At 39.6% G+C, this 27,766-nt stretch overlaps 3 protein-coding genes across 4 annotated transcripts; 1 reads left to right on the forward strand and 2 right to left on the reverse strand.

Moving 5' to 3' along the window:
- Positions 1-47: 47 nt before the first annotated feature.
- On the reverse strand, positions 48-12,739 carry LOC144522000 (NAD-dependent protein deacetylase sirtuin-3). Of its 2 annotated transcripts, none has more exons than XM_078256738.1 (8): positions 12,463-12,739; positions 5,189-5,417; positions 3,471-3,689; positions 3,010-3,242; positions 2,444-2,544; positions 2,183-2,344; positions 1,876-2,088; positions 48-619 (listed from the first exon to the last, which is right to left on the reverse strand). In XM_078256738.1, exons 2-8 carry the CDS (start codon positions 5,407-5,409, stop codon positions 425-427), a joined length of 1,344 nt encoding a protein of 447 aa, XP_078112864.1. In that variant the 5' UTR covers positions 5,410-5,417; positions 12,463-12,739; the 3' UTR covers positions 48-424. The 2 variants fall into 2 exon arrangements, with proteins under 2 accessions (XP_078112864.1, XP_078112863.1); XM_078256737.1 differs by having other exon boundaries at positions 48-642.
- Positions 12,740-14,757: 2,018 nt separating this feature from the next.
- tmem263 (transmembrane protein 263) lies at positions 14,758-20,146 on the forward strand. The gene is made up of 3 exons (XM_078256741.1): positions 14,758-14,923; positions 16,494-16,564; positions 18,554-20,146. The coding sequence occupies exons 2-3, from the start codon at positions 16,498-16,500 to the stop codon at positions 18,853-18,855; spliced, it is 369 nt and encodes a 122-aa protein (XP_078112867.1). The 5' UTR covers positions 14,758-14,923; positions 16,494-16,497; the 3' UTR covers positions 18,856-20,146.
- On the reverse strand, positions 19,763-24,936 carry LOC144522001 (zona pellucida sperm-binding protein 4-like). Its single transcript, XM_078256740.1, has 7 exons — positions 23,585-24,936; positions 22,679-22,863; positions 22,486-22,583; positions 22,238-22,398; positions 21,956-22,148; positions 21,255-21,402; positions 19,763-21,172 (listed from the first exon to the last, which is right to left on the reverse strand). Exons 1-7 carry the CDS (start codon positions 24,123-24,125, stop codon positions 21,005-21,007), a joined length of 1,494 nt encoding a protein of 497 aa, XP_078112866.1. The 5' UTR covers positions 24,126-24,936; the 3' UTR covers positions 19,763-21,004.
- Between the last annotated feature and the right edge of the window lie 2,830 nt (positions 24,937-27,766).

Genomic DNA, 27,766 nt, shown 5'->3' on the forward strand with positions numbered 1-27,766 from the left:
CAGTACTACATGAACCATATTTAAAAAATAAAATAAGAACCATAAGATGCAAATTACACTGCTTTTATTAAACAGTTTAAAATACAGTGTTGTCCTGATATATAACATTAACTAGTTTACTGACATGGAATGTATAAAACACCTGAAGAAACATTAGGATTTGTATTAAAGGCTTTAGATATACATTTACTAGTGTTCTGGATGGTTCCTCCCTATATAATAAGTGCTTTAAATATGCTTGTTGATAGCATGATAAACAGATTTTTTTGATTTACATATGAACATGACACACTGACTCCAAAAACATTTTGCCACTAGAACTCAACCAGATGAAAAGTAAAGTGTGTATACAGTTAACAGGAGAACAGTCTTATTCCGAACTAAGGATAAAATAAACCGTCCCCAACTTTTCCAGTGCCATCGTTTATGAAACATGCAGCGTCAGTTGCTCAGGCTGGATGATGCAGAGCTCTTGCTGTCTGTCTCGGAGTCTGTCTCCTCGCTGCCGCTGCTGGCTGCTCGTTGACCTCCTGGTCTGGGCCTGGATGTCTCCATCCCAACTGGAGGCTCTGGAGCTCCTCTGCTCTGACAAGATGTCTGTCCACTTACTGACCCAGGGCTGCTTATTAATGTAGGGATGCCCTGCAGAGAGGGAAATGATTGCCATAGTCAGCAGAAGTGTTTTGAAATAGAGCCCAGAGACAGTTAAAGGGGAGCTCCACAGATTTTACACAACAAAGTATGTTAAGGCGTACTACTCAGACTGTGGCTCCAGAGGGAACTGTGTGAAGTCTGATAAATTGCTTCAAGTGATGTCATTTGAGTGCACTTCAGTTAGGGTTGACGACTGCAAGTTTGAAAATGAAAAAAAAACGGGTGTGGAATAAAAAATAAAAAATAAAAAAAAAGAGTAGCCCACTCTTCATCTTTGCTCGAGGCTACATAACCACTACTTGCATAACACACCTGAAAACTGTTGGCGGTCGAGTTGTTGCATTATGGGTAGTCTCGCATTGCCAGACCTTCCTCCACAGCACTGCAGTCGAGTGTCTGGCTAGTCCACACACAGCATTTTTTTTTTAAACCAATCACAATTGTCTTGGGCGGCGCTAAGTGCCGGACGCAATAACGGCGCCTCTGCAAAATAGCTTGTTGGAACTTCTGTTCTGGTGGAACATGTGCTCGTTCAAAAGTTGTATTAGCCGTGCAACAGAAAACCCAGATTGGACAGATAGTCTAGAGAGATCTGAGGAGCAGATAACCATAGTCGATCGAAGTTTAGAATGCCAACACAAAGAAAGCTAAAAGGTGACATCCGGCCGAAAATGAGGGACATCCAGCGGATCTTCCGGCGGCACCGGAGCATTCCCCTAAATGGATCATGGTCGATATCGACTACATACAAGGTAGGCACCAAGGAAAAACTATCTGTGGAATAAAAATTAAAAAAATCTCTGGTTCTGCGGCATCAATTTTGATACTTTTTATTTTAAACTGTCCATTGTGAGTCTGACAATGTTTTTTAGGAGCGCAATGCTAAATCATTGGAGTACTCTTAAGTATCTCCACTGGCTTGGGTTTATATGTATATATCACAAGTGTTCCCCACTTTCCCTTTTAAAGATTGTATTTTTTTTGGGCATTTTTAGGCCTTTATTTTCCACATGACAGATGAAGACATGAAAGGGGAGAGAGGGGGAATGACATGCAGCAAAGGGCCGCAGGTCGAGGAGTAAACCTCTATATATGTGCGCCTGCTCTACCAACTGAGCTAACCTGGCCACCCCACTTTCCCTTTTGATTTCACAAAAGATTAATAAATAAGAGACTTACAACTTGTTTTTAAAAAGGCCTTGAGTTTGAAATTGAACCCACCAGTGTTTCCTGACTCCTCATCAGCTCCTCAATCTCATCGTTCCAGCCAAGCATTTCAGCAAACCTCCGCACTGTGTCCTCCAGGTCACCCAGCTCCATGTGGTCTCCTCTCCTCAGTGGGACCTTCTCAAAGGGACCCACAGCATGCCGATTCAGGAGGAGACGTGGCACAGTGGAGTGCACCGTGTTCACCAGGCTGGCAAATGGCTCAATCTGAAACAACAAGCTCAGGGTTTATCTACTCACAAAATGTACTAGAACCCATTTACAGATTGAAGTACTGAATATAGATATGAGAAATGTTTACCTGTAAAGATGTGCCCATAATGATTAGCAGGTCTGCTTTGGGGAAGTCTTTAGTGTGGAGGAAATACTTCTGTGGAAGGTCCTCTCCAAAAAACACAACGTCAGGTTTGACTGTTGCAGCGCAGAATGTGCATATGGGGACGTTGTCGTTCATTATGGCATGCTGCAAAACAAACAAAAGAAGAAAGCATTACTCCAGCATCAGATGCAGTGAATTACTGTTCTAAATTTTTATGTTTTTTTAACATGGGGTCAGACATACCTTAGCCTCCTCAGCAGGGTACGCGGTGTAGCACAGGTGACAGGAAGCTTTGGCAAAACTACCATGAGCTTCCACAAGCTTGTCATCTGGGATGCCACACACTGTGAAGAAAGTTATTCAAAATTTTAACGGATGTTAAGAGCAAACTAGGACATCCAATTTTGGAAAACAAAACAGACTGGCATTGATAGGGTAGCTGTCAGTACTACACAACTACTTACTGGTTGTGAAAAAGAAAAAGATTTGCACACATCCAGTATGTTTCCTGGTGGTGTGTTCAGGGACATACTGTACATAGGAATGCTGTTATATTTATATTCTATTAATGGTAATTATATATTATACGGGAGGCGGTATGTTGTCCCTGATAATTAAAAGTAAATGTCTTCAATGACAGTTAATCGTTTCTGTCTGCTTACATGTATGTTAAAAATGCTTGTAGATTAGTACTCGGGTGAGGGGGAAGCATTTGGATTTACTTTTACCTGTTACCTGCACTGAAAAATGTTCCATTTTTAGCTAAGCCAGAGTTGTTGTTTTTATGTTCCCTTTAAGGTCTCACTCACGTTTCTCCAGTCCGTCGATGTTCTGGGTGTACATACGGAGCAGCAGGCCTTTGTGATGAAGCATGCGGATAAAGTAGTGTATGTAGTTTGGTCGGTGGCTGCCAGGATACAGAGCCTTGGCCAGGGAGAAGAAAGGCTGCGGGTCGTTGGAGAAGTAGTCAATGTTGAAAATAGCTTCAGGGTAAGGGATGTTGTACTTCTCCATGTTGGCATAAAGACCTGTTCCTGGAGTTCTGAAAATGTGGAAATACAGGCATTTTGACATGCACATTTTGGGCATTATTGTAATGCTTCAATGAAAGAGCAGCTAACAAGAAATGTCCTACTCAGAATTTTTTCTGGAAGGTTTCTATATCAACTAAATAGGTTAACACTTTAGGTAGAAAGACTCATATACTGTAAGAGTAAAGAGAAAGATGAAGATGAGGATGTAGAGAGAACAAAACCCACAAACAACCAACCTGAAGTCTGGGATGCCGCTGGCTGTGCTGATTCCCGCTCCGGCCACCACCACTACATTCTTACAGCGGCCAAGCTTCACCAGTCGAGCCACAGAGGCTAGACCGCCCCGGGATGAAGACTTGGCAGATAACGCAGACGGACTGCCCGGACTGGATGTGGACCCAGAGGACTGACCAGCTTGCACAGGGTCACAGCTACCTTTGGACATCTTTCCTTCACTGGAGAGCAGGACAAGAAAAGACATAAAACATCCCGATCTCAAATAGGACAATCCCCGACATAATTACTTGCAACACAATGATTTTATGGTTAATGTATACCTAGAGGCATATATCTCCCCAAACAGGATTTCTTTTTTTTTTTTAGATACTTAGGGATTATACTGTATAAAGGAGGGTACAACATTACTTCTGTCTGTTAATCCCCTCTATGACTACCGCAGGTACTTCGCGGGCGGCAACAGTTCAAGAAAGATATTGGGGAAAAGAGCTAAATATTCCGATATAAATAAGAGATGTGGAGGGATGCCTGAATGAATTCAACTTCTATAAGTGTCTGTGATAGGACCAGAGTCATTTATCTTCAAGTCAGTGCAGTAAACTGAAGGCATGCCTTCGCATCATGTCCTAAACGAAGAACAGAGCCTCACTCACTGCTTGTTGTCTCCTTCAAAAAAAAAACATTCAGAACTTCTGGCATGAGGTCTCGCATGAACTAAGTAATTCCTTGGGTTGTAACGTTGAGGAAAGCACTTAAATTCTGTCCTTCTCTGTAAGAAAATTAAATGTAGCCATTCTGTCTCATTTTACAGTATACGTTGCATTTAATTCTGCACTACGTCCACCTCCCATCATTACACATGTATATGTACAGTAATCATATCCCTCTCATTTATTTAAGTATGTAAGTAAGGAAGTAAGTAACAGTTTATTCATATAGCACTTCTAAATCACAAAGTGCTTCACAAAAAGGTGAAATACAATAAATAAAATACATGCAAAGGAAAACATAGGTACATAAAAACCCTTGTCTAAGTAAAAGCCTCTTTGAATACTGCTTTTTAAAAGAATCAACAGAATTTGAATATTTTTCTGTGTCTTATTTGCTAACCTGCTGTAATGTTTCCTTATTATAAAATAAGTGGCGAGTGTCGTTCAGTTCACTTTGATCCAGACTGAAATATCAATTATTGTATGGATTAAGATGACATTTTGTAGAGACATGCATGCTCCCCTGTGGGTGAAGTCTGCTGACTGCTGGTGATGCCCTGACTTTTCTTCTAGCGTTACAAGCAGTGTTACTTTTCCTGTGACATATGTCAATAACTACTTGCCTCTTAGTCAAAATTGGATCACAGACAAAAAAAAAAAAAAAAAACTTGTCTAGTGTACTGAGAGTTATACTATACCATTTTCAAAGAATTATGTTCATTTCAAAATCTGGGACCACTTTTTTAATATATATTGGACCAGAGATTGCTACCACCGCAACCTGGGGATTTGTACCTGGTATGCCTTTGTTTTGTTGCATGTACAAATGTTTGTGTATTTATGTACTGTATATGCACGCATTTACAGTTTTTTTCTCTCTCGGTTTGTTACTGGAGATGTAACACAGTGTGGCCTTCTGCAATGTTTTCATATTTGATTGCTTTAATGTTATCATTCAAACTTTAAAAAAAAATAATAAAGTAAAAGTTACTGCTATATGTCCCCACCTTGTAGGTAAAGCGTCCAGTCCGCTCACACTCATCTGACTGAGGTCCTGGGCCAAAGCAGAGTCTGTCTGTTTCCTTCGTTGTTTTCCATACGGACCCGTCCCAGAGTCCTGGTTCTCTGTGGGGTCGGTGGGCCTGGTCTGGGAGCTGGAGCTGCGGGTCATCCTGGTGACTGGAGGCTGGGGGGCTTTTTTATTCCAGCTGGCCCTGGACCTGTTCATCCCAACACCTGTTGACAGCAAGAAAAAAGACAAATCCTTTAGCCTAAAATGAAACATCAATCACTGCTTACGAGCTGTAATACGGGTTTCTTTTCCTCCGTTCCATCAACACAAAGTGAGATTTGACCTAATGACATTATGAATGTCAGACATGTAAACAATGTTTTAGTTTTGCGAAATGGAAAATATTCAAATAACCTTTTTTTCTAACTGCACTAATTAGATATTGACTTGTTTTCAGTGATTTGCTTTCCATTTGCCCCCCCGTGTGCCATATTTAGAAAGCTGTTACACTGAAATTATCCTTTTCTCTTCACTCCCTTCGCACAGAGAGAAGCTGAAATGTTTTAAAACTGTCAACTGTTGAACAAAAGGTAATGGCTGCAATATATTAAGCAACCCCCCCCCCCCGAGCAGCTATGCTAATACAGTCCACAGCTGTGGCAGCTTTACTGTTTAAGGAAAGCAGAGGGTAGAGCTGAGGGGTTGGGGGGGTGTGAGAGTTAAAAAGAGAGGTGGCAGAGGTGAAAGGGAACCGTAGATTGACTTTGTGTCAACAAACCCAGCTGGGAGAGAAAAGAGGATGCCCCCTAACGGCCCCCTCAAACTGAGGGAAAAAAAAGGGGGGGGGGGGGTTCCAGAGATAAATGATACGGAGGCGGGATTCAATAAAGAGGGAACAGAGGAGTAGAAGAAGAAGAAGAAGAAGAGGAGGAGGGGGAAGAGGAGGGGGGCTTCTTTTCCAAAGCTATTCTAGGCCTTCAAACAACTTCCATGAGGAATGAGTGTGAGTGATCAGGGAGAGGCAGCCGACAAGGAAACAAAAGAGCTACAACCCATAAAACATGACTGCTTCAGAGGGCAGCAGGGAGATAAGACCAGCTTTTCTCCAGAAGCACCTTATCGCCCTCCGGAGGGGATGGGAGAGGAGGAGAGGGGTCACTGAAGGATTATGGAGCAGCCGGAAAAACAAAGAACACAGCAGCCTTTAGGGTGACAGTCTTAAAGCCTTTCTTTAATTGTACATTAACATTTAAAGAAAATGTGTCATTACCAAGCTTTAAACTGATGTCAACTTATAATTCTAACAATTGTAGACAAGCCCTTGAACCATCGCAACAATCTAACATTCTCTGAACTACTTTCATTTTTAGGCACTCAATCTTCTTTCACTTTGCCTCCTTAAAAGGCTGAAGCCCCCACATTACTACTCGTTCTTCTCTCCCTGCACATCCTAAAGAACTATTAAAAACAGCGGGAGGGTCAGGGTCTCGGCTTTTGTCTGGACTCCTCTAAAAAAGACACTGCTGGGTACAGGCAATAAATCACTAGCTTAGTTATTAAGGTCTCACACAGATGGTGCGTTGTAGCGGCAGACCCAATATGTCAACACGCTCACTAATCATATCTGGAAAAAGTTACACTTGCAGAAAAAGTCATGCACACAAATGACCAACATGACCTAGAACAACAAATAAAGCACACGGGTGTATTTCTCCTTGAATATTAATGATACACTCAATTAAACTTGACTCATGGGAAAAAGAGGAAAAACTTCAATCTAGAGGAAACCCAACAGTTTGGCTGCAGCATACTGTGGTGAGGCAGCAGCAGGTTTTCAGGCAAACAGGTTACAACCAGTCAAAATGCAAAGGGCAATGTTGACAAAATGGAGGACACTTCAGCAACACCCTAAAACAAATTAAAACTGATATTGTGCCATTTCAAAAAAAAAAAGTACATTTAAAAAAAGGCCCATGTAAAAGTACATCTTTATGAGATCAAACTGCTTTACAGTGTTTTAAATGTTTGTTTGTTTTTATCTGGTAAATGTGTGCCACAAATAGTATTAGCATTATTTATTTATAAATAAATCCCTGTATAAATGACAAAAGGTTTCAAAAGGATTTGAGAGCCCCCCCCCCCTTCCTTTACTTGGCCTTTCACACTGCTTGTTCTCGCAGCTCTCCCCAGACGAAAAGCTGAGTGTGTCCCAGTGTGTCCCAGTACCGGACCACCAGGAGTGTAGCTGCTCATATGAGGGTAACAGTTATCTAATTAGGACAGTCCTACAACACTGGGCACACCTCGGTGCCCACCATTACACCCCCCCCCAAAAAAAAGTCAGGCTAATGGATAATCCTTTTACTTAGAGGCTGGGACCCAAAGCCAAACACCAGCAAAGAGCAGCAGGAGAAACGTTTGTGTCAAAACAACAAAAATGCAACAGTAGACATTTACTGCTCATTGATGAAGCACAAGAGGTTTCTGTCTGAAATGGTGAAATACAAAAAAGGTAGGGAAAAAAATAACAGAATTTAAAAAATGGAGACAAACAAATGCAATAATACTTTTAAAAACAACCACTTTCATACATATAGCCCTAAAACTTTAACAATATATGAGGCCTGTTTGTAAACGATTTGCACGTTTGGCTGGACATAATTAATAATTTATTTTCAATTAAGGCTGCAACTAACTATTTGTTTTCTTTATAGATTAAACTGTCGAAGCACCTTGGTCCCTCTCTATTTCCAGTCTACCTCTACAATGTCATATCTGTCCAAGAAAAGACAAAAAATGCCTTCAAAAAAAATATTAAACTGTCAACCTTTTTTTTTAATTAAACATTTGGTCTGTAAAATGTCAGAAAACTTTGAAAAATGTCCATTACAATTTTCCAGAGCTAAAGGGGACATCTTGAAATTACTTACTTACTTGTTTTGTCCAACCAACAGTCCAATATAAAATAAAACAGAGGAAAAGCACCAAATCATAGTTGAGAAGCTGGAACCAGAGAACTTTGGGCATTTTTGCTTATCAAAATTGTTTATTAATTTTCAGTCGATGGACTAATCTAATTTCTCTTTTTTGTTGTTGAAATATGATAACAAATCAATACAAACACCAACAATCATGATTTCAACAAATACATCAACAAGTCTGCTTATTTATATAAATAAACTAAAATTCCTCTAAATGGTATTAATTAACAATAATGTTCTGTGATACATAAAACATTTGTTTCCCTGTAAACACCAAAAGCAACATTTTAGAGATCTGTTAATACTTTGTGGTCCAGTGCTATAAAAACCTAAAAACACTTCACTAAACTGAAATAAAGAGATGACACACCCAAAATTAAGATCCTGATTCATGGCTGACAGCAGCAGCATCAAGCTGCAGACAGTCAACGTTTTTGTTTTTCTGGAGTTGATTGTTAACAACTTGTACCTGGTGCCTCTGGAGTAACATGTCAGCCGTGTCTTAAAGGAGATTTGGTTAACTTTAATGAGGGGCTTTCCCTCTGCAACCCCACCATTTAACCCTCCACTTACAGCAGAATTGAGGACAGCCGACTTTGATCTCTGCTGCCCCCCATGACACAGGGATGGCAACGGGCAGCCTGGTCGCTATGGAAACCTCTTCATTACTTAGTTGGAGAGGCAACAGCTCTATGTCCTCCTTCCCCACCTGCTCACTAATGACATATCACTCTATGTAGCATCTTTGTTGGACTCTCAATTGACACAAAGCAGCGAGTCCTAATTTGTGTTAGTATATTGTTTGCTCACACAGAGGGAGAGGTGGGTGGTGGAGCGCTAATTCTGCCCAGTGGGTCGATGGCTAACTACTGACTCTTGCCCCATTACTCCTGTGAGGACTTACCGGCCCTACATTAAACACCAATAATGGGATGTGATGTTATTTGTACAACCATGTAAATTCTGTGAGAGAACGGGATGTGAAAATAACAAAACTGAAAGCACAGGAACGCTCTCACCCTGACAAAAAAATGCTACGCCACCTCTAGAAGACATCCAACAAAACCAGCAACAGGAATGGAAAAATGAAAGCTGTCCAGGTAATTAAAGTCAGCTATAGGGCTGCACGTTTTTCATTATCAATTTATCTGCCAATTCATTTTTCAAATAATCGACCAGCGAATGTTGGAATTTTTTGTTTGATAAATGCCTTTCACGGTAAACTGGTTATCAAAATAGCTTTTATAGTTGGGTTTTAGTTGTCGGGCGACTAATTGATCAAACAACTAATCAAAGGCTCAGAATTGGTTAAAGAATGGGCCTTAAGAAACTTTATAACTTATAACCTTATAAGACTGAAGACAAAAAGGACCATTACCTTGCCCGTTAGCAAAACATGTTGTTTTAGGACATAACAGTGTGTCTAACTATGTGCGACCAAAAAGGGAGAGAAAAAAAGGACCACTTCTGGATGTGCAGTGCTGAAGGAATTCAGGTGCTCAAAAAACTAAGTTGACACTTTTCTTGCAGTCAGTCAAGTCCTCCAGAGGAGCTACTAACAGTGAGGCTACACTGGCACCTGCTGGAACCACAATCTCATTACACATGAAAACCATCAACCCATTTTGAAAAAAACAAACAAACAAACAAACAAACAAACAAACAAACAATCTATGCCACATACAGCACACTGTGGTAACTGACTTACAAAGGACGCTCCATCGTCTCCACACCTATAAGTTTGTTTACTGCAGTGCAAGTCGATTATGCCTCCTGTTGCTGAAAGTGATTTGATTCATTGATGAGCAGATTAAAAAGAAGGATAATTATAATTTGGATTTATTAGAATAATTGAGTAAAACTTTAGTTTTTCTCTGTTTCTATTTTGTATAGGATTATAAAATGAATAGCATTTTTTTTAGATGTCGATTAAGGAATCGAAGGAATTGTGGTGTACCCTACATCATTGTTTTTAACATCATATATATCTTTATAAGCGATTAAGCCACTGATTTTAGGACAGTGGTTCCCGTTTTGGTCCAAGGTACCCTGATGAACTCACGTACCACTTTATCAATCCCCAATGTATGTTTCAAATGTATATTATTATATATTATTAGATTATCATTATATAAAAGTGGATTTGTTAATTTTGTCATAGTAATTGAATTAACAATATTGTTGGTTGAGTGGTTTGGTCAGCAATCACACTACTATTACTAGGCTACTACTTGGAGTGAAGCTGAATGTTTCAACCATTTATCCACGGTTACTCTTAGCTAATCATTTGAACTCATTATCCATTACTTTTAGCTACCCGTTTAAACTTCGGGGGAGGGGTTTACACACTTTTACATAACTACAAACACGTAGTGTTCAGGTGTTACAGTTGACCTAATGTTACTATGTGGATATATTCTTTTAATCAAATCATATTTCCCCTTTCAAATAAATTGAGTAACTCTTCATTCTTCCCATGTACCCTGTGACAACTATCAGAAGCACCCCTGGTTGGTAATCACTGATTTAGGAGGAACATCTGCATGTGGGACATGCAGAGATGGGAAGTAACGAAGCACAAATACTTCGTTAGTGTACTCAAGTAGTTTTTCCAGATATTTTTATTTTACTTTATTTTTGTGCCGACTTTTTACTTTTACTCCTTACATTTTTAACACGAATATCGGTACTTTCTACTCCTTACAATTTACACAATTGGCTCGTTACCTTAATTTTTAAATAATTTCAGTGGAGTTACCGTTATTATTTTTCGCGTCATCAATACCGAATTCAATCTAATTGGATGGGAATATATGTTGCACTTCCGCACCACTACAAGACGGCCTTCATTCGCGGCAAATCATTGCGGCTTGATGGCGGTAACGTTAGCATTTTATTTCCAGAAGCCATATTTGAGTACACACACACACATACATGTAGATTCCTTTAAATGTTAAGGGGAAGATTAAAAAAGAGAAACTGGATCTATGAATTCTCACAGAATCACAATTGAATTCATATCTTGCTACTCAGTCAGGATCTTATTAACCTGGAGTCCCAGTCTCTGTCACAATAATCATATATGTGATGTTTTAGGCCTATTGGCAGACATCCATTTAAAATGTAGGCAATGGCATATAAAGACCCTTTTTTCCATGTCCACTGAAGTTTCTCAGCTTGCACTCTAGGAACATTTGTGTGGTCCTGGTAGCTTTGCATAAAAAATGGTTGTCATTCGCAAGGCTATTTTTACTTTTATACTTTAAGTAAATTTCCAAGCCTGTACTTCGTTACTTTTACTTGAGTAAAGAAGTAAAATCAGTACTTCTACTTTTACCAGAGTATTTTTTAACACAAGTATCTGTACTTCTACTTGAGTACGGGAAGTGAGTACTTTTGCCATCTCTGGGGACATATACCAAGTACAAGCATTACTGGATCCAGTTATATTAAAATCTCCTTCAGACATGTTTTAAGACATAAACATACTCTGTATAATAATAATAATAATAATAATAATAATAATAAGTGCTTGTTTTTTCATCAACAAGTTATATGACATTGTTAAGATTACATCTACAATCCAGAATCTATGCAAATACTTTTTTATTTTTAAAATTTAACTGAACCCATGATGTCTCCACTCTCAGTATATTTGACCTGGAGGCTTTGTATCCTCATTACATGTGTACGTTTCACATTGAACCATGATTGGCTTACACACTTGTTGTGATGTCACAAATCCTGCTCATACCCAGACTCAGACATTAGGTAAGCACAGAGAAACTTTCCTCCTTCAGTAGCTTAATGTAATAATTGTCTTTTAGTGATAAACTGCACACACACACACACACACACACACACACACACACACACACACACACAAATCTGCACAGTGAAGCTCAAACAACCAAGTGAAAAAACAATAGGAAAAACATATTTTGGACTAGTGGGCGGCTTTAAACTAAATGGGTTATAGCCTAACTTACATAACAGCTTATTATTAGAGAAAAAACAGCCTTTTCTCCTCAGACTCAGCAGTGCCACGTTAGGTAAACAAACTCAGGCTAAAACACTCATATTAAAATAAAATACATAAAATACCAAGATCTTGGAAACTTCCTTTAAAGATGTAACGTTAGGCTTTTTGGGCTAATAGCGCCACTCTGCAGGAAATTATTGGCAAGGCAATTAAAAGATGGGCGACCACTCCTCTGACATCAATACTAATAGGCTACCACTAACGTTATAATAGGGCTATAATTAACATCATTGTCATATAGCCTACCTTTCCAGATGGCGGAACTTTTGAATGCTGAACAGACGGCGACGACAGCGGGCAGCAAGCAGACTTTGGGTCTTCAGTTGGGCAACTCGATATGTTTCACATCCAAAAGGAAACTCGCCTTATCACTAAACTGAGAGTTTGTAATCCACCAGCCGCTGCAGTCAGGTTAACATCTGATTCAGTCGCAGTGAAGGTGTCTCCTTCTTCTCATGCACTTTATCCGCATGCAGCCTAAATTGTGAGTTTTAGAGGAGAGAGCTGTCACTCTGCTGCTGTTTCCGGGTACTAAATAAATCATTACGAATACAGGCGGGAAACAAGAGCTAAAGTCACGTGGTTTCCCTTTTCACAACAGACATTTTGACTGGTCATAATATGGAAAGCTACTAATAACATTAACGATGGCTCTATTCTATATAACTGTCCCAATAAGACATGACCGTGAGCCAGATATGCACAATACCAGGACCCTGAAACTAAATGGAAATCAGCTATTATTATTTTTATTATTTACACCTTTTCCTACTGTGTGACATGTCAAATCTTCTTACATAAAAAGGTCTATTATGGCCTAATGGGTGATAATAATTGGAGCGGGCTACCTCACAAAGCAGGATAATCGTTTCACATTTAAACTCGTACCCTAAATATTATGTGTGCTCTGAAAATCATATAATGTTTTGTTGCCGCCTCAAACTTTCATATGCTCTGAAATACACTTTGTATTGATGCATTGATAATCAATTTGTTTATTGTGTTCTATTTTATCAGACAGTGTTTTTAAGTGAGTATTTCAGTGAAATACACCTCAAGTCAAGTGATAGTGACAGGTCAGTAATTCAACCCAGAAATACAGTGAGTCCCAAATAAACAGAATAGACCTGTGTGCCTCTGTGCTGTTTAAAGCCATATTTCAAAAGCAATAGAAAAAAATGGCAGCCGGCATACTATGTCTAGGAAATTCTCATTCACCGGGGTCAATTACTTTCTTAAACCACTAAACTTTTTTATTATAATTTTTTATTGGCACATTCAGACATACAAAACAAATTCCACAACGTGTAACAGGCATTGCTGTTTGGTTTTGAAGACATTTCTCTAGTCATCCAAGAGAGTTTGTCAGTTCAGGTCAGAACTACGTATACAAAGACCAAAAAGTGAGGCCAGATCCTGGCACCAAACTGGTGCATATACTGCCTAATATGTCAATAAATGATCAGTTTTATTATGACCAGATTACAACAATTCATTATTATTTTTAGATTGCAGATGCAATTGTGTTAGATTAACATCTGAAAATAGATTTGCTTGTGCTCACTTCAATCGTTTTTGAAAAAACAGAATCTTTTGATAAAAGCTTTTGAGATTGGTGACCTGGTGAGCAGGATTTACCCAGCTGCCTCTTGCCCAACTGTGGAGCCCCATCACACAGGATTAGTGGGTATGAGTGGATAAATGTATAGATATAACAGCATTGTCTCACTATTTAAAATGTTCAGCAACTGTTTATTTTGGTTACCGTAGTTGTATCTGTAGTGGATATCCACTCTATTTTGCATTTGTTTTGACTGTAGGCCCTCACCCACATTCATGCACAAATAAACCCACAAGGGAGGTAAACACAGGTCTCCATAGAACAGGTAGTGAAGACATGTAATAATGCTGGACCTGCCTGAGGCCCAAATCATTCAGTTAATAAGGTGCCAAAAATAAATTGCAAATAATATTACCACAAAGAAACTGACACAATAAATATGTACCGAGGCTTTGCAGCCAAGGAGCAGTTTCCCGCTTTGCGTGGGCTACATTAATAAAAAATGTTTCACTCTACGTGACATCGCCTCATAAAAGAGACGATCTTTGATATTGGATTTTTGTTTTGTTTTTTTAAATGAAAGAAAAAAAAAAATCAGGATGTACGTCACTTCCACTTTCAGGGGAGGATGTTGTTGTGGTGTTTGATGTCCTGACTGTCCTCTCGCGCCAAATGTGACGGTCAGGGCCCCCCATACTACACAAACCTTATTCGTATCTGTTCTCACATGCATTATACTACACCCTGCGATACTTCCTTAACGTTGTACCCAAACAGTTGCTCCTTTTTTTAACCACCAAATCAAAATCATTTCTGAATTTAAAAATAAAAATTCTATTTTGTGCATTAACTAAAATATTGAACAATATTGGTATTATCTAGACACTAACAACTATTTAAATGTGTGCATGTGGTTTAGTAAAGGCAGAGGCAGCAGCTGGAGCTCCATCCTGCGGACAGTGTGTACCTCTGTGTGTTTTAATGGGTGGAGACTGCCTCTTCCAAAATATAACGTTAGTCACAGAGACAACACAGCTTAACCACCAGCAGCTATTACAGGCCGTGGAACCTGAAATTATTTTTTGCTCACATAGTTTTAAGTCCCGCACAGTACATTGTATCAGTTTGATAACGTTACAAAACAAGGTAAGTGAGCGAACGTTAGTTTGAGGTTCTGTTTGTGTAATGACAGTCAGCCATGAGAACTTCTGCAGAACCACAAAAACAACAACGATCTATCTTGCAAACCAGCTTCAATGCCAACTCCTTCGAACATTAGTGTAATCGGGACAGATATGTTGAGGAAATGCTAACAAACGTCGATGGATTAATGGTGGGGGGAAAAAACGTTAAAGTGCTTTTTTTTTTTTTTTTTTTTTAAACGTTAAAGTGATGTTTTGTTTCGGGGGAGCCGTGACGTGTCTCGATGTCTCAGCTAGAAGATTACACAAATGGCTAATTATGGCGATTAAAGGCAACACAACCACATAGTTCGCGGTGTTAAATACGTCTTATCATGTATAGCTTTAAAAGTGAGACGGGCAACAACTTTGACAAGTTAAATTGTACAGTAATTCGACAACGCTTAAGCAAGTATCCGTGTTTTCACTGGATGTAGGGTTAACGTTAGCTTAAGTTAACGTAAACGCAGTCTGCCATGAACAAATGCGGTAGGTTAGCTAACGTTATGTAGCACAAGTTTTACATTGTACGTCGGGCCTTTAGCCAAGTACTCATATGAGTATATTTAATTTGAACTTGACAAGGATATACACGGTGTAATGTTGTTTATACCGATCAGTAAATTGTCTCAGCTGCCATAAGGCGTCCCTTTGTTCATCTTAAACGCCATGACTGAATAACGCTTTCGTCTGAGAAGATTTCATTACTGCATAAGGCACCATTGACTTCTCAAAAACAAAACAAACACATTACCGATAACAAACAATGGTCTCGGATCATTTCTACTTTAGGGATATGGAGTCAATTGTTTTAAAATGTCCTGTTTATTACTGTTTTCCCAAAGTCTAGAAAACTACTTAAGGCTATATTGAACGTTTTTGTTTTTCAGCATCCGTTGTTTTAAGTTTAGAAAGCCTGTACTTGTGTAAAAACACATTTGAACCTGTTGTAGCCAACAGCTCTGTGGCAAACCGTGAACAGGTCTGCCTTGTTTTAGGATCAGCAGCAGCACACCCAAAGCAAGCTCCTTTTATTTTCTTTAAATGCTGTGTGCTCAACAGACCCATTCCTAACTATTGACTTAAGTTAAGGCTTCCCCTGTAGACTCGCGTATACAAAATGTTGTCTCTTTGGAATAAAGGCCTTTAAAAACATTTAGACTAGAGTGTGTAGCCTGGTCACAAAAGCAGCATGAAAGTTAAAGCAACTCATACATGTACCAAGCAAAGACATTGCTCTCTGTGTGCAATACTTAAATGTGCAAAATGTAAGAGGTAAAAAAAAAGAAAAAAACAGTCTGCAAAGTTTTTGGTGCTTCCCTCTTAAACAACAAAACCGTACTAAACAGAAAAATATGCAACAACAAGCACAGGCACATATCTCTTACAGGGTTAACATCATAATAGAAATTACGTAGGGATCCCTGGAGGAAAACTCTTTCATGTTACAAAGAATCTCTTTCCCTATTGCTCCCGACTCTGTACATCTGCGTTTACATTGTCTTTGTATGTAATTGTGTCATTTATTTTCCCAGAGAGATGAGTCAGGTTGAGCAGGTGCCTGAGGACATGCCTGCATACCTCAATGATGAGCCAGTAGCTACAGGTAGGTTTAGGTCCTTCAGATAGTGACACATTTATGTTTATTGACTCCAACATTTTTAAAGGTTTTCATGTTGTCAGTCAAATAACTAGACGTGGGACAAATTAGATGGAAATACAGATTATGAATTTTGCGTAGTAATTAGCTCTTTCTACAGTAATCAGCTTCTAGTATACTTAATATGTGCATATTCATTAGGTAAGGGTTCCTTTTGAGGCAGAGCTGTGTCCTCTGTTTACCAAAGATATTTTAACTGTAACTTTTCAGCTCTTTGACAGATTACAATTTTGACACATGGCTGTTTTTATATTTGAATGATGGAACACGTGTAAATGCAGCTGTGTGTTGTATGTAAAAAGAATGCGCAGCAGAAACAGTTAGCCGATTAATTGCTTAGTCGATTGGCAGAAAATTAGCCGGCATCCATTTTGATAATTAACTCTTTAGTTACCTACTGTAGATATGGTGTATTTTAACAAGTGAGCAAGCATCTAAAAGGCATAGTTCAGATGTGTGGTATCCATAGTCAGCGTATTAGCTACAGTAGATGGAGGTTGGCACTCCCCCAGTTTGGAAAAGCAGGCAGGAGTACCGACAAGGAAGCTCATCAATGTACTGCTGTGGACGGGGGCAGCAGCTAAACATATTTTAGCTACCCAAAAAGGGCCCACCTAAAGAAAATCACTTAAGCTAGGAACTAACTAACTAACAAAATAACTAACCGTTCAAGGCAGCGGTAGACAAGCCGCTTCTGTGTTCTGCGAGGTAAAATGTTTTTTGTCAATGAAGTCTAGTGGCTTTGACAAGCGCATAGATAACGGCTTCAGTCCCCCCTGCATACACCTAAACAGAGCTATTTAAAGGCAAGGTAAAGCTGTGAAAAGGTTATAAATATAGCGTAGACTTAAACTGATAGTGTTTTTATTAGTTGGCTAAAATATGTTTAGCTGCTGGCCTCGTCCACAGTAGTGCTTTGCTTAGCTCCCGTGTCGGTACTCCTGCCTGCTTCTCCAAACTGGGGCCCTGCCGAACTCCATCTACTTTAGATAAGATAGACTTTATTAATCCCACATTTGGGGAATTCCTGTGCTACAGCAGCTCAAAATGTACACACATCAGAAAAACACAAATACACATTAAATAGACATAGAAGAAAAAATATAATATATAAGTATAAGAAATAGAATTAGTTATAATAATAATAATAATAATAGTAATAAAACAAACATATTTACACAATAAACACCCTTATATAAACAGACAGTATATAAACACAGATATACAGATGAGTAAGGTGCGGATGAATAGAAATGACAGAGTAATACATAAATAAGTATGCATAGTGCAGAATATTGTCCAGTGATGGCTCATATTAGGGCTGGGCAATATATCGATATCGTGATATGAGACTAGATATCATCTTAGATTTTGGATATCATGATATGACATAAGTGTTGTCTTTTCCTGGTTTTAAAGGCTGCCTTACAGTAAAGTGGTGTACTTTCTGAACTTACCAGACTGTTCTAGCTGCTCTATTATTTGCCTTTTCCCCCACTTAGACATTATGTCCACATTACTGATGATTATTTATCTCAAATCTAAGTGTGAAGATATTTTGTTAAAGCACCAATTGTCAACCCTAGAATATTGCCGCAATATCGATATCGAGGTATTTGGTCAAGAACATCGTGATATCTGATTTTCTCCCTATTGCCCAGCCCTAGCTCATATTGCAGAAACAGCTAGCAGTGCTACATTATGATGTTGCATTAAAGAGTCTGACTGCTGCTGGAATGAAGGACCTGCGGTAGCGCTCCTCCTTGTACTGAGGGTGCAGCAGTCTGCTGCTCAGCGAACTCACAGTCTACTTCAAAAAATCCGAACTATCCCTTTTAACTGAGGAAGAAGAATAAGTAGAAAAAGAAGAAACAACCCTGTGTGACGTAGTACTGAAATGAGTAGTTGATTAATCTGTTGTTGTTTTTAAACCAGATGACAACATCAAGGACCATCCACAGACGCAGCCGGGCATGTTCGGCAGGTTGGCGGGGGGCTTGTACGGTGCCACCAAGGGAGCTGTAGGAGCGACGGTGGGCGGTGTGACCTGGATAGGAGGAAAGAGTCTGGACCTCACCAAAAGCACCGTCTACTCTGTAGCCGCTCTGCCTGCGATGGGAGTGGGGCTGGTTAAAGGAGGAGTTTGTGCTGTAGCTGGAGGAGTGACTGCTGTCGGTTCTGCAGTGGTCAGCAAAGTTCCCATAGGAGGAGGCAAAAAGAAGGACAAGTCTGACTGACGGGGAGAGGAGGAGAGTGAACGCACACAGCTGAGGTGTTATGGCTTGCACTATGCTGTTGCCTGTGTTAGCAATCATGAGCAACAGAGGACTCAAAAGTTTAGTGTACACATTTTGGTGAGGGGTTTTTGTTTCTGTTTGTTTTTGTTTTTTTGTTCTTTTCATGTGATCGTTGGTAAACCCACCTTCATATAGTTTTTGTGGCTAGGACCCACAAAGCAAGAACTAACAAAGACTCTCCTGCTCTGTTGTTAAATGAAACACACAATTATCACCAGTGCCTGAAATTGCTCAAATACAATGTCCATATTTCATATTTGATAATAAGCGACAACACTGCTTTCACTGCAAACTGTCACATAAGTTAACTTCAGTACCAGAGGAGAAAAGCTCAGAGTGTAAATGCACTTAAATTTCACTTGCAGGACAATCATTGATCAATGATGATCTGTAACTAACAAGGTGTTTCACTGTCAACTGACAAACTCGTGGATCAGAAAATGTGTATAGGGTGACTAAATCACCTTTCTGTTCAGTTCACTTTGTTCAGCCTGCACAAATGAACAAATGCGTCTGATCAAAGAGTACAGTCCTCAAAGAGGATTTCAATTTTCTTCTGAATTCACATCGCCCTCTGGTGGTTTTATTCTCACTGGAGTGGAAGGTGACTAGTACTTTTGATACATAATCTAAATCATTACAATAAATATAAAATATAAAAGTCAGAGTATTTTGATTGCAATTCCTTTTATTTCCAGCTGTAGTGTTAATTGATTCTCTATGATTATCAAATAACATTTTATACATGACCTCTTTTGACTAACTAGATACGTATTTTGATAGTTACTGTTGGTTGATTTGACTCCATATATATAATCAAAGTATGTCAACATTTTTAGTTTGGACACATATGCTTCGTGATGGCATTAGTTTCTCCCACTGTATCAAAGAATTAGTTTTCATCCTGAACATTTCTCTAATGCGTCACTGTGTGTACTGTTGTAGGGATCTGATGGCTGTATTTCTCGACGTTACATTCAATACGATACACAGAATTTTTTGTGTTAACTACACTTTTAAGCTGACAAACCCGTAATAGTAAATTTAATTAAAAAAAGTCGTTTTTTGTAAAAATGTAACTTGAAAATGCAATTTTAGTCTTGTATGATGCAAAACAAAGCTTTTAAAGCTTCTGTTTGATCCGTGTTGCAGAATGTTTTGAAGTGAAAATGAGAATTTATTGAAACATGGCAATATTATTTTGTTTAAATAAAACATATGCTGAAGGTTGTATTATTGTGTTCTATCAGTACCAGTATAGACCCAGAACCGTTAAATGCTAACTACGGACAGGTAATTGTAAAGTCCGGAAAAGAAGATCCTAAACGTACTTTTTTTGCAGGGAGGAACAGTTAAATATTAGTGAAATCTATCATTGGGGCGATTGATTGTGATTGAGTGGAGGTGGCGAAATGAGGTTATCCAGCTAGTGTAATACTACAAATCTGGTTCAATAATTCCCATACTGTAAATTAGGATATGTACAATAGCGCTATAAAGTGTGCAATAATATATTTATAAGGTGTAAATAACATTTGGCACAACATATTTATTTATTTGTATTTTATTAATATTAGTGGTTTAGCACGAAAGGTGCGCGTATGTGTGTATGTGGTGTGTAAGCATGCCAGCATGTGTGCATTGATCATGTACTTTCTCAGGAAATGCACAGCAAATTTAGTTTTATAATGTGCAACAACAATGAAGGCATTTTATTATTACTGCACTGTAATGTGTTTGTAAGACATTTGTCCTTTTATTACATCCCTTTTAAATTCACAATTGATGCTTAGAGTTCTGCTCTTTGCCTAGGATATTTTTAAGGGGCGGGGCAAGAGGGTCAGGAGAGGCTGGGGTATAGGGGTAAAAGTCTCAGGAGTCAGGTCAAGGTCAGGGAAAGCTTCTAGGATTTTTAATATGGATGTGACCATGTGATGAATGTGATCCATTGCGCTATTTCACTTTTGACTCTTAAGTCTTTTTGCATGTCATTTAAATTTCACACCACAAATAACTAAACCTGTTACTGTTGCAAATTATTTACTAAATGCTTTCAGCTAAATTATTGAGCTTGACACTGTGCTGCTGCTCAGATATGTGCATGATAATTAATTGGTCCAACAGAAGCCACAATCTTAGGCTCAGCATTCATCTGGTCCACAGCCTCCACATCTCTCTTCCTTTTGTTGGCGCATGACGGTTCACAGTTTCTGCCGGGAATAGCTTGACACACAGCTGTACTGCAGTGAATGTACACCTGAACAAGGAAAACAGTGTTGGCAGAGCAATACCAAAATATTTTGTTGCAGGCAATCCTTATCAATGGATTTAATCATTACCTGTTCTTTCAGGGGTTGCTTTGAATTGGGGTCCACAAAAGTAAACATTTTGAAAAGGAAACGCCTGTAGTGACTAGGGAAGTCCAGACCAGAGGAGGAAACGACTGGAATCAGTGAGGACAAGTAGTGATCATTCTTGTTTGGACACCTGGATGAAAAGAAAGTAATTTCAAGGCAATGACACTGAAAATACATTGAATAAGAAATTCAGTGTCATTCAGTCATTTCAGCCCGTTAATACATCAACATGGCAGATATTAGCTTATCTGCTCTATTTTGTTTCTACAAAAAAGCCAAAGATATGTTGAGGTAGTGAAGATAGACTTTCTCTATAGTTTGTCCACCAGAGATAACTGATAACTGTCCATTTCTTTATTTTATAAGATTATTTTTTGGGGCATTTTCGGCCTTTATTTTTACAGGACAGCTGAAGACATGAAAGGGGAGAGAGAGGGGGAATGACATGCAGCAAAGGGCCGCAGGTCAGAGTCGAACCCGGGCCCGCTGCGTCGAGGAGTAAACCTCTATATATCGGCGCCCACTCCACCAACTGAGCTATCTGGGCACCCAAGGTGTCCACATTTAAGGGAATGTCTTTTATCAATTTTTGCTTCAACCACTTTTTAAGATTATAATCAGTTTTCCCAATGAGCAGACTGGATGACAGCAATGTAAAACATGTAAATTGGTATTTTAGTTACCCGTTTGTGATAATTTCCCACTGGGGCAGACTGTAAGGGTTAGGGCCACCGGTTGCCCAACAGCGACCAAGAGTCAGGACAAGAAAGTGATCTGTCTTTTCAAGGAGTTGAACCTCCACGTACACAGGGTCCCTCAGTATTTTGGTCACAGGATAGTCTGCCGTCGTGTAGAAAGAGCTATAGGCCACATCCACTGTGAGAGCAGAGACCAGTTATTGTGACAGCCCACATTATGAAATGATTTACAAACACAGCAACGCTGCCAGGCTGACATGAACTTACCTTCATTACAACCCTTTGTATAGCATTGTCCATTAGCCAACCTCAACTGTACACTGATGGGTCCCAGAGCCGCAACCGGTAGTGGAGGATCTTGTAGCTGTAATACTTTTACAACCACAGTTTCAATAGATGTGCCAGTGAACCTACCCTGGAAGAGCAATCTGAAAAGAGTGAACTGGCATTATGTTGCTTGGCCATAACTTAAATTTTGATACCACAAACATATTAAAAAAAAGGTAATCACTTACTCAAAGGTGGTGTCCCTGGTAATGGCTCCAAAAGGCCCAATACCCACTTCAAATGAGGAAGACATCTTGTTCTGATAGATTATAACACCATGCTCCTCCTACAAAAGTAAAACTGGCAGGTGGTGTAACAATGTTTGAAAACTTGATTGAAAATGTTTTTTTGATTAAAAAGTGGAGAAAATCAAGCTCTTACCATAACAACGGTGCCACAGTCAGTAACAGGGAATTGGTAAATGACAAACTCTGAATTGGAGTCAACATATGTACAGTGTGGACCACGTCCCAACAGTGAGATTGACTCAAGGTCAATGCTGGGCTGAGTGACATCTTTGGCCACTACAACAATGAACTGGGCATCCTTGGTGACCTGGACAGTCACTGGTGGCAAAAAACGAGTCAACGATATGCTGAATGGTTTGATATTACAGACCAAAGAAAATGTAACAAGACCAGTCTACAGCCATTCTATTTTTACTTATGTTTACTTAGGTTACAGCTAAGCTAAATGCCAACATCTTGCATTCTAAGATACTGATACATTTGACATGATGTTCACAATCTTAGTTTGGCATGCCAACCTTTGATAATTAGCTCCAATTTAAGTACAGCTAAAGCTTATGGGAATGACAGTTTTGCAGGAATTGGACACCATTAAATCTAGACCTGATGCTGCTAGAGTAAAAAGACATTAATCCATCCTCTTGGATTTTGGATAGGATCTTGAATATCTATTCCAATAATATCCTTCCGCTAGTGTGGCTAAATTACAAAATGAGACCATAATATTAATGATCACAGTGGAATTTCATTCAGCAAAGGTTTAACAAAGTTAAACATATCCTCAGGTGACATCATTGGTAAAGTCACCGTAATATTATGCGTACATTATGGAGCTTAACTTGAGTACTCCATCGTATGTTTTAACAAAGAAAATTACAGTAACTACTTAGATAAGTTACATGTACGACAAAGACATTTTACCATAGTAATATTCTATCTGGATCATTATACTGTAATTAGTAAAGTCATCCATTGACGTTACAATACAGTATTTACTCAGTACAACCAAAAACAAAATAAAAAAGTGTCTCAAACCTACCTGCTTTTCCGAAATAGCATCCTTGGCCATCAAAGCAGCAGCTAATCGCTTTACACGCATCTGCAGAGATACCAGAACCTCCACAGGGGATTCTCTGGGCTGCTGCCACCTCACAACTCGGGAGAAAAGGTGATTGCTGCGGTTGCAGATGTGGCTGTGGTCGCAATGGAGACTGTGGTTTCTGGGGTTTCTGTGGTGGCGGTGGTTGCTGTGCTGGCAGTAGTTGCTGGGGTTGCTGCGGTCGCTGTGGTGGTGGTGGCGGTGGTTGCTGTGGTGGCAGTGGTTGCTGGGGTTGCTGCGGTCGCTGTGGTGGCGGTGGTTGCTGTGGTTGCTGTGGTGGCAGTGGTTGCTGGTGTTGCTGCGGTTGCTGCGGTCGCTGTGGTGGCGGTGGTTGCGGTGGTTGCTGTGGTGGCAGTGGTTGCTGTTGCTGTGTAGTGCCCTTTGGCACCTGATATGAGTACTGAGCTTCTACCTTTGTCCAAACTAAGCACCCTAGCAGTGCTAGTGCCACTAAAGAGGTGACATTCCAGTGCTTTGCCATGGTTAAACAGCAGTTTGACGTGCACAGTTCCAATGCAAGTTATATGTGCTGCCACATTTATATGTGACTTTTATAAACCCCACCTCTGAGGCCAAATGACCACGAACCACTATCTTTTAATAGCCAGTAAAAAGCTACAGGGGTATTTTGTAATGTTTTGTTTCATTATTCAGATGGGTGATTTGAGAGGCCTTTTGGCAACTTCACAAGATCAGTTGTGGGACAAGGGGAAACATGTTATCAGATCAGTTCATTGGGGTGGTTGACACATTGACATTAAAATATTGACAATTTAGGTCACAAAAACCCTTTGGCCTTAAGCTTTATTTGTTGCCAAATGTTTATTTTGCTAGTGCGCAATGTTTTGCTTAGTTGGCAGATTGTCTTACGCAACTAAACATTCAAATGTTTCCATGACACAGACAGAGGACATGTAGATCCCTTCCTCAAAAAGGTTTTTATGTAGACAATGAAGTTAAAACTATTCTGTATAACTTTTACTAAAATACTGTGTAACCTTTGCTAAACAGCTGCCTTTGAGGCTAAGTTTCAATTACAGCATTAGGCTACATTGAATTTTCCCTCAATTTACCGGTATCTATCTGAAGTTTGCTAAGGCTGTAGCATCAAAGCCCCTGAGTTTATTGAAGTGAGCAAGGGTGAGTTTTATTGCTTTTCATTTATAAGCAGAAGATTATGTAATACTTCTCTCAAAAAATGTGTAGTGTTACCTTGAAGGTGCTCTAAGCGATGTTGGGTGACGTTATTTCTTGTTGACGTTCGAAGTATTGTCAAATAAAATGAGGCTAGCTCCCCCCTCCCTCCTCCCTCCTCCTGTCCCCTCCCCCTCCCTTCCGCGCACTAACCCCCCAACCCCCACCCCCAAATCCTTCTTGTCGGTTATTGGCTGGAACACTGTTTGTTATGTTTAGTGGTGCAGGTTGGGGCAGTTTGTTTTTGTTGTCGTTTGTGGAGCCTGGGCTGTCTACAGAGACTGCGTTTTTTTTACAGTGTGTTCAGGGGACAGGCAGCTCGCGGATAGTGAGGAGATGTTTGCTGTGTGTGACAAAAAATGTTGTAGCCTAAAAATGCGTCACATCACTTAGAGCACCTTTAAAGGGGCGCTATGCAGTTTTGGCAATTTCTTTGCCGTTTTCTTGCTTTTTGCTCGCAGGTTTCTCTATAGAGCTCCCCCTACAGCTTCGGAATGGATATTTGGAAACACTGTTGTAAAAACTTGTTGGCGACTCTCCCCCCTCCTATCTTCTCCCTCTGGTCATGTGCATTTGTTTTCAAAGAAGCCGGCGAACGCACGGAGCCATGTCCACTGAGGTAGACAGCTAGTAAGCTAGCTAGTAAGCCAGTAACAGACAGCGATCATAATAAAAACCTTTACAGACAATAGCAAACTAACTTTAGCAATAACTTGCTCAGTCAGACTGCTGTTTCCTCTTTCTCTGTTCCTCCAACAATGCTTTCCTAGCTTTCTGCCTCTTTTTTGACGGCTCCGCCATGACGATAGTGTGAAAAACTCCATTGCTACCTTGTTCTTATAGCTAGCTGGTTCCTGTATGTGTGTAGTGCCGTAAAGCAATTTGTTACATTGTGAGACCTGATATCACGCGGTACTTCCTGACGCTGAGGCAACTTTGGGCTGACGGGCCTCAAATGTACGAATCTAAACTATGGCCAAGACCCACCCTTCAATAGCATTTATTGGCCAGGCATCCATGCTTACGCAAGGTAATGTAACCCCATTTGTACAGGTCGTATCCCCTGACCAATCTGCTATCCTAACTTTAACCACTCGAGGTCAAATGCCTAACCAATCGAGCTGCTTCGTAGGGCAGGTCTTGGCGTGACCATAGTTTAGATTCGTACATTTGCGGCCCGTCGGCCCAAAGTTGCAAGGGTGGTTTTTCCGCTCACAGGCGCTAGGGGGGAGTGAGATGACCACCACTCAACCCGAAAAAGTCATATAACCATTCCAATGACTCTGAAGCTGTTCAGTTAAGGTAAATTAAGCTAAAAAAAAAACTGCATAGTTCCGGTTTAAAGCGTAACTCTCGCCAAAATGCAACCTTTTTAGGCGCTCTACACATGAACTCCAGCATTGAGAACATTGTTTATGTACACAGAGTTTACTAAAAAGAAAGGTTTTGAACAACTCACTTTAGCAGTTGTTTTTTCCGCTCGCCGCCATCTTGCCAGTCAAAAAGTGTCTGTGTACACAAACAATGTTCTCAATGCTGGAGTTCATGTGTAGAGCACCCGGTGATACTTCAAGCAAAGTTTCATGTTGTGTCAAGCCTTCTTAGTGGTTTAAAAATAGTGATTTTGATGCGATCATAGTAGTGGCCCTAGCACTCCCATTCAAAAGGCCATTTGACCGAAAACAAAAATACGGTCAATCTTAAAAGTGGCTTTTCCGTCCTAATTATGCTTTTAAACGAAAGTTTGACTTGGGTACATTCACAAAAAGACCCTAGGTTGCATTTTGGCGAGAGTTACACTTTAAGTGTAAGACCTTCACAATTGAAACATGGGATAACAGGTAAAATAATTGCCCTGCCAAAAATGGACAAATACAATAATCAAAAATCTACTTTAGTGAATAAAATTGTTGACTGAACAATATAAACAAAAAAAAATCAAATACTTAAAACATACTCTATTAACATGGTTTAAGTGCATGTTTTTTCACACATTTCAATAGTTTCATGAAGTTTCTTTTGGGAAAAACTATGCATATGCAGTTGTATTGTTTGAAATCAAATAATAGGGAAATTGATTACTTAATAAAAACAACAAGAACTTTTCAGGAAGTAAATAATAAAAATAAAAATGTTTGTGATTAACAATTTTTAGTTTTTAAACAACATACAAAACATACAATTCACAACTAGAACATATTTTAATATATCTTTAAAATGATCTCTTCTGGCTATCATTAAACTAGTCTGGACCCAGCTTCTTATGTGCTTATCCATCCCGTTTAGGATTGGCCCATCTCCCAGAATAAATAATCTTGGGCAGAATGGAACCTGGGTCCCTGCAATCTGACATAGGTTATCATGTACCCTGGACGGTCCAAAATTCCTGGACCTTATCACAGGACCATAGGGCATTAGGTAATTGGCCATCTTCTATCTCTGACATTTCCAACAATTTGGTGTCTTTCAGACTACTTCTAAACAATCTGGAGGGAGTCCAATAGAAGCGATGCATAATCTTGAACTAAATGAGGCGCTGTAGGTTTACATCATGGATGTATTATATTGGTTTACATTCGAGTTTAGGGATTATTTTTGTGACTTTAACTGCAAGCAAAACTTCTCAAGTATCAAACAAAAAACACTAAATCAAGCAAAACAATTGTCACCTCAAAGGTGAAACTTAAAACTTGCAAACAAAACATTTGTGTAGTCATAAACTATTGGTCTTTTATTTGTTTGATATTATGTCCTTTTGTTTACAGTTCCCTCTGCTTCTTTCTCAATGATCAGTCTTTTGCAGTTTTGCTCCCAGCTTTCGCGTTTGCGCTTCCAGAGTCTTTGTTTGCGATTCTGACACAAACATTTTGCGTGGGCGGGTCTTACAGGGGTGCGTCCCCATTGCCTAATTCATTTTCAGTTAGTTTG

Source organism: Sander vitreus, chromosome 8 (assembly GCF_031162955.1).
Source record: "Sander vitreus isolate 19-12246 chromosome 8, sanVit1, whole genome shotgun sequence".
NCBI lineage: Eukaryota > Metazoa > Chordata > Actinopteri > Perciformes > Percidae > Sander > Sander vitreus.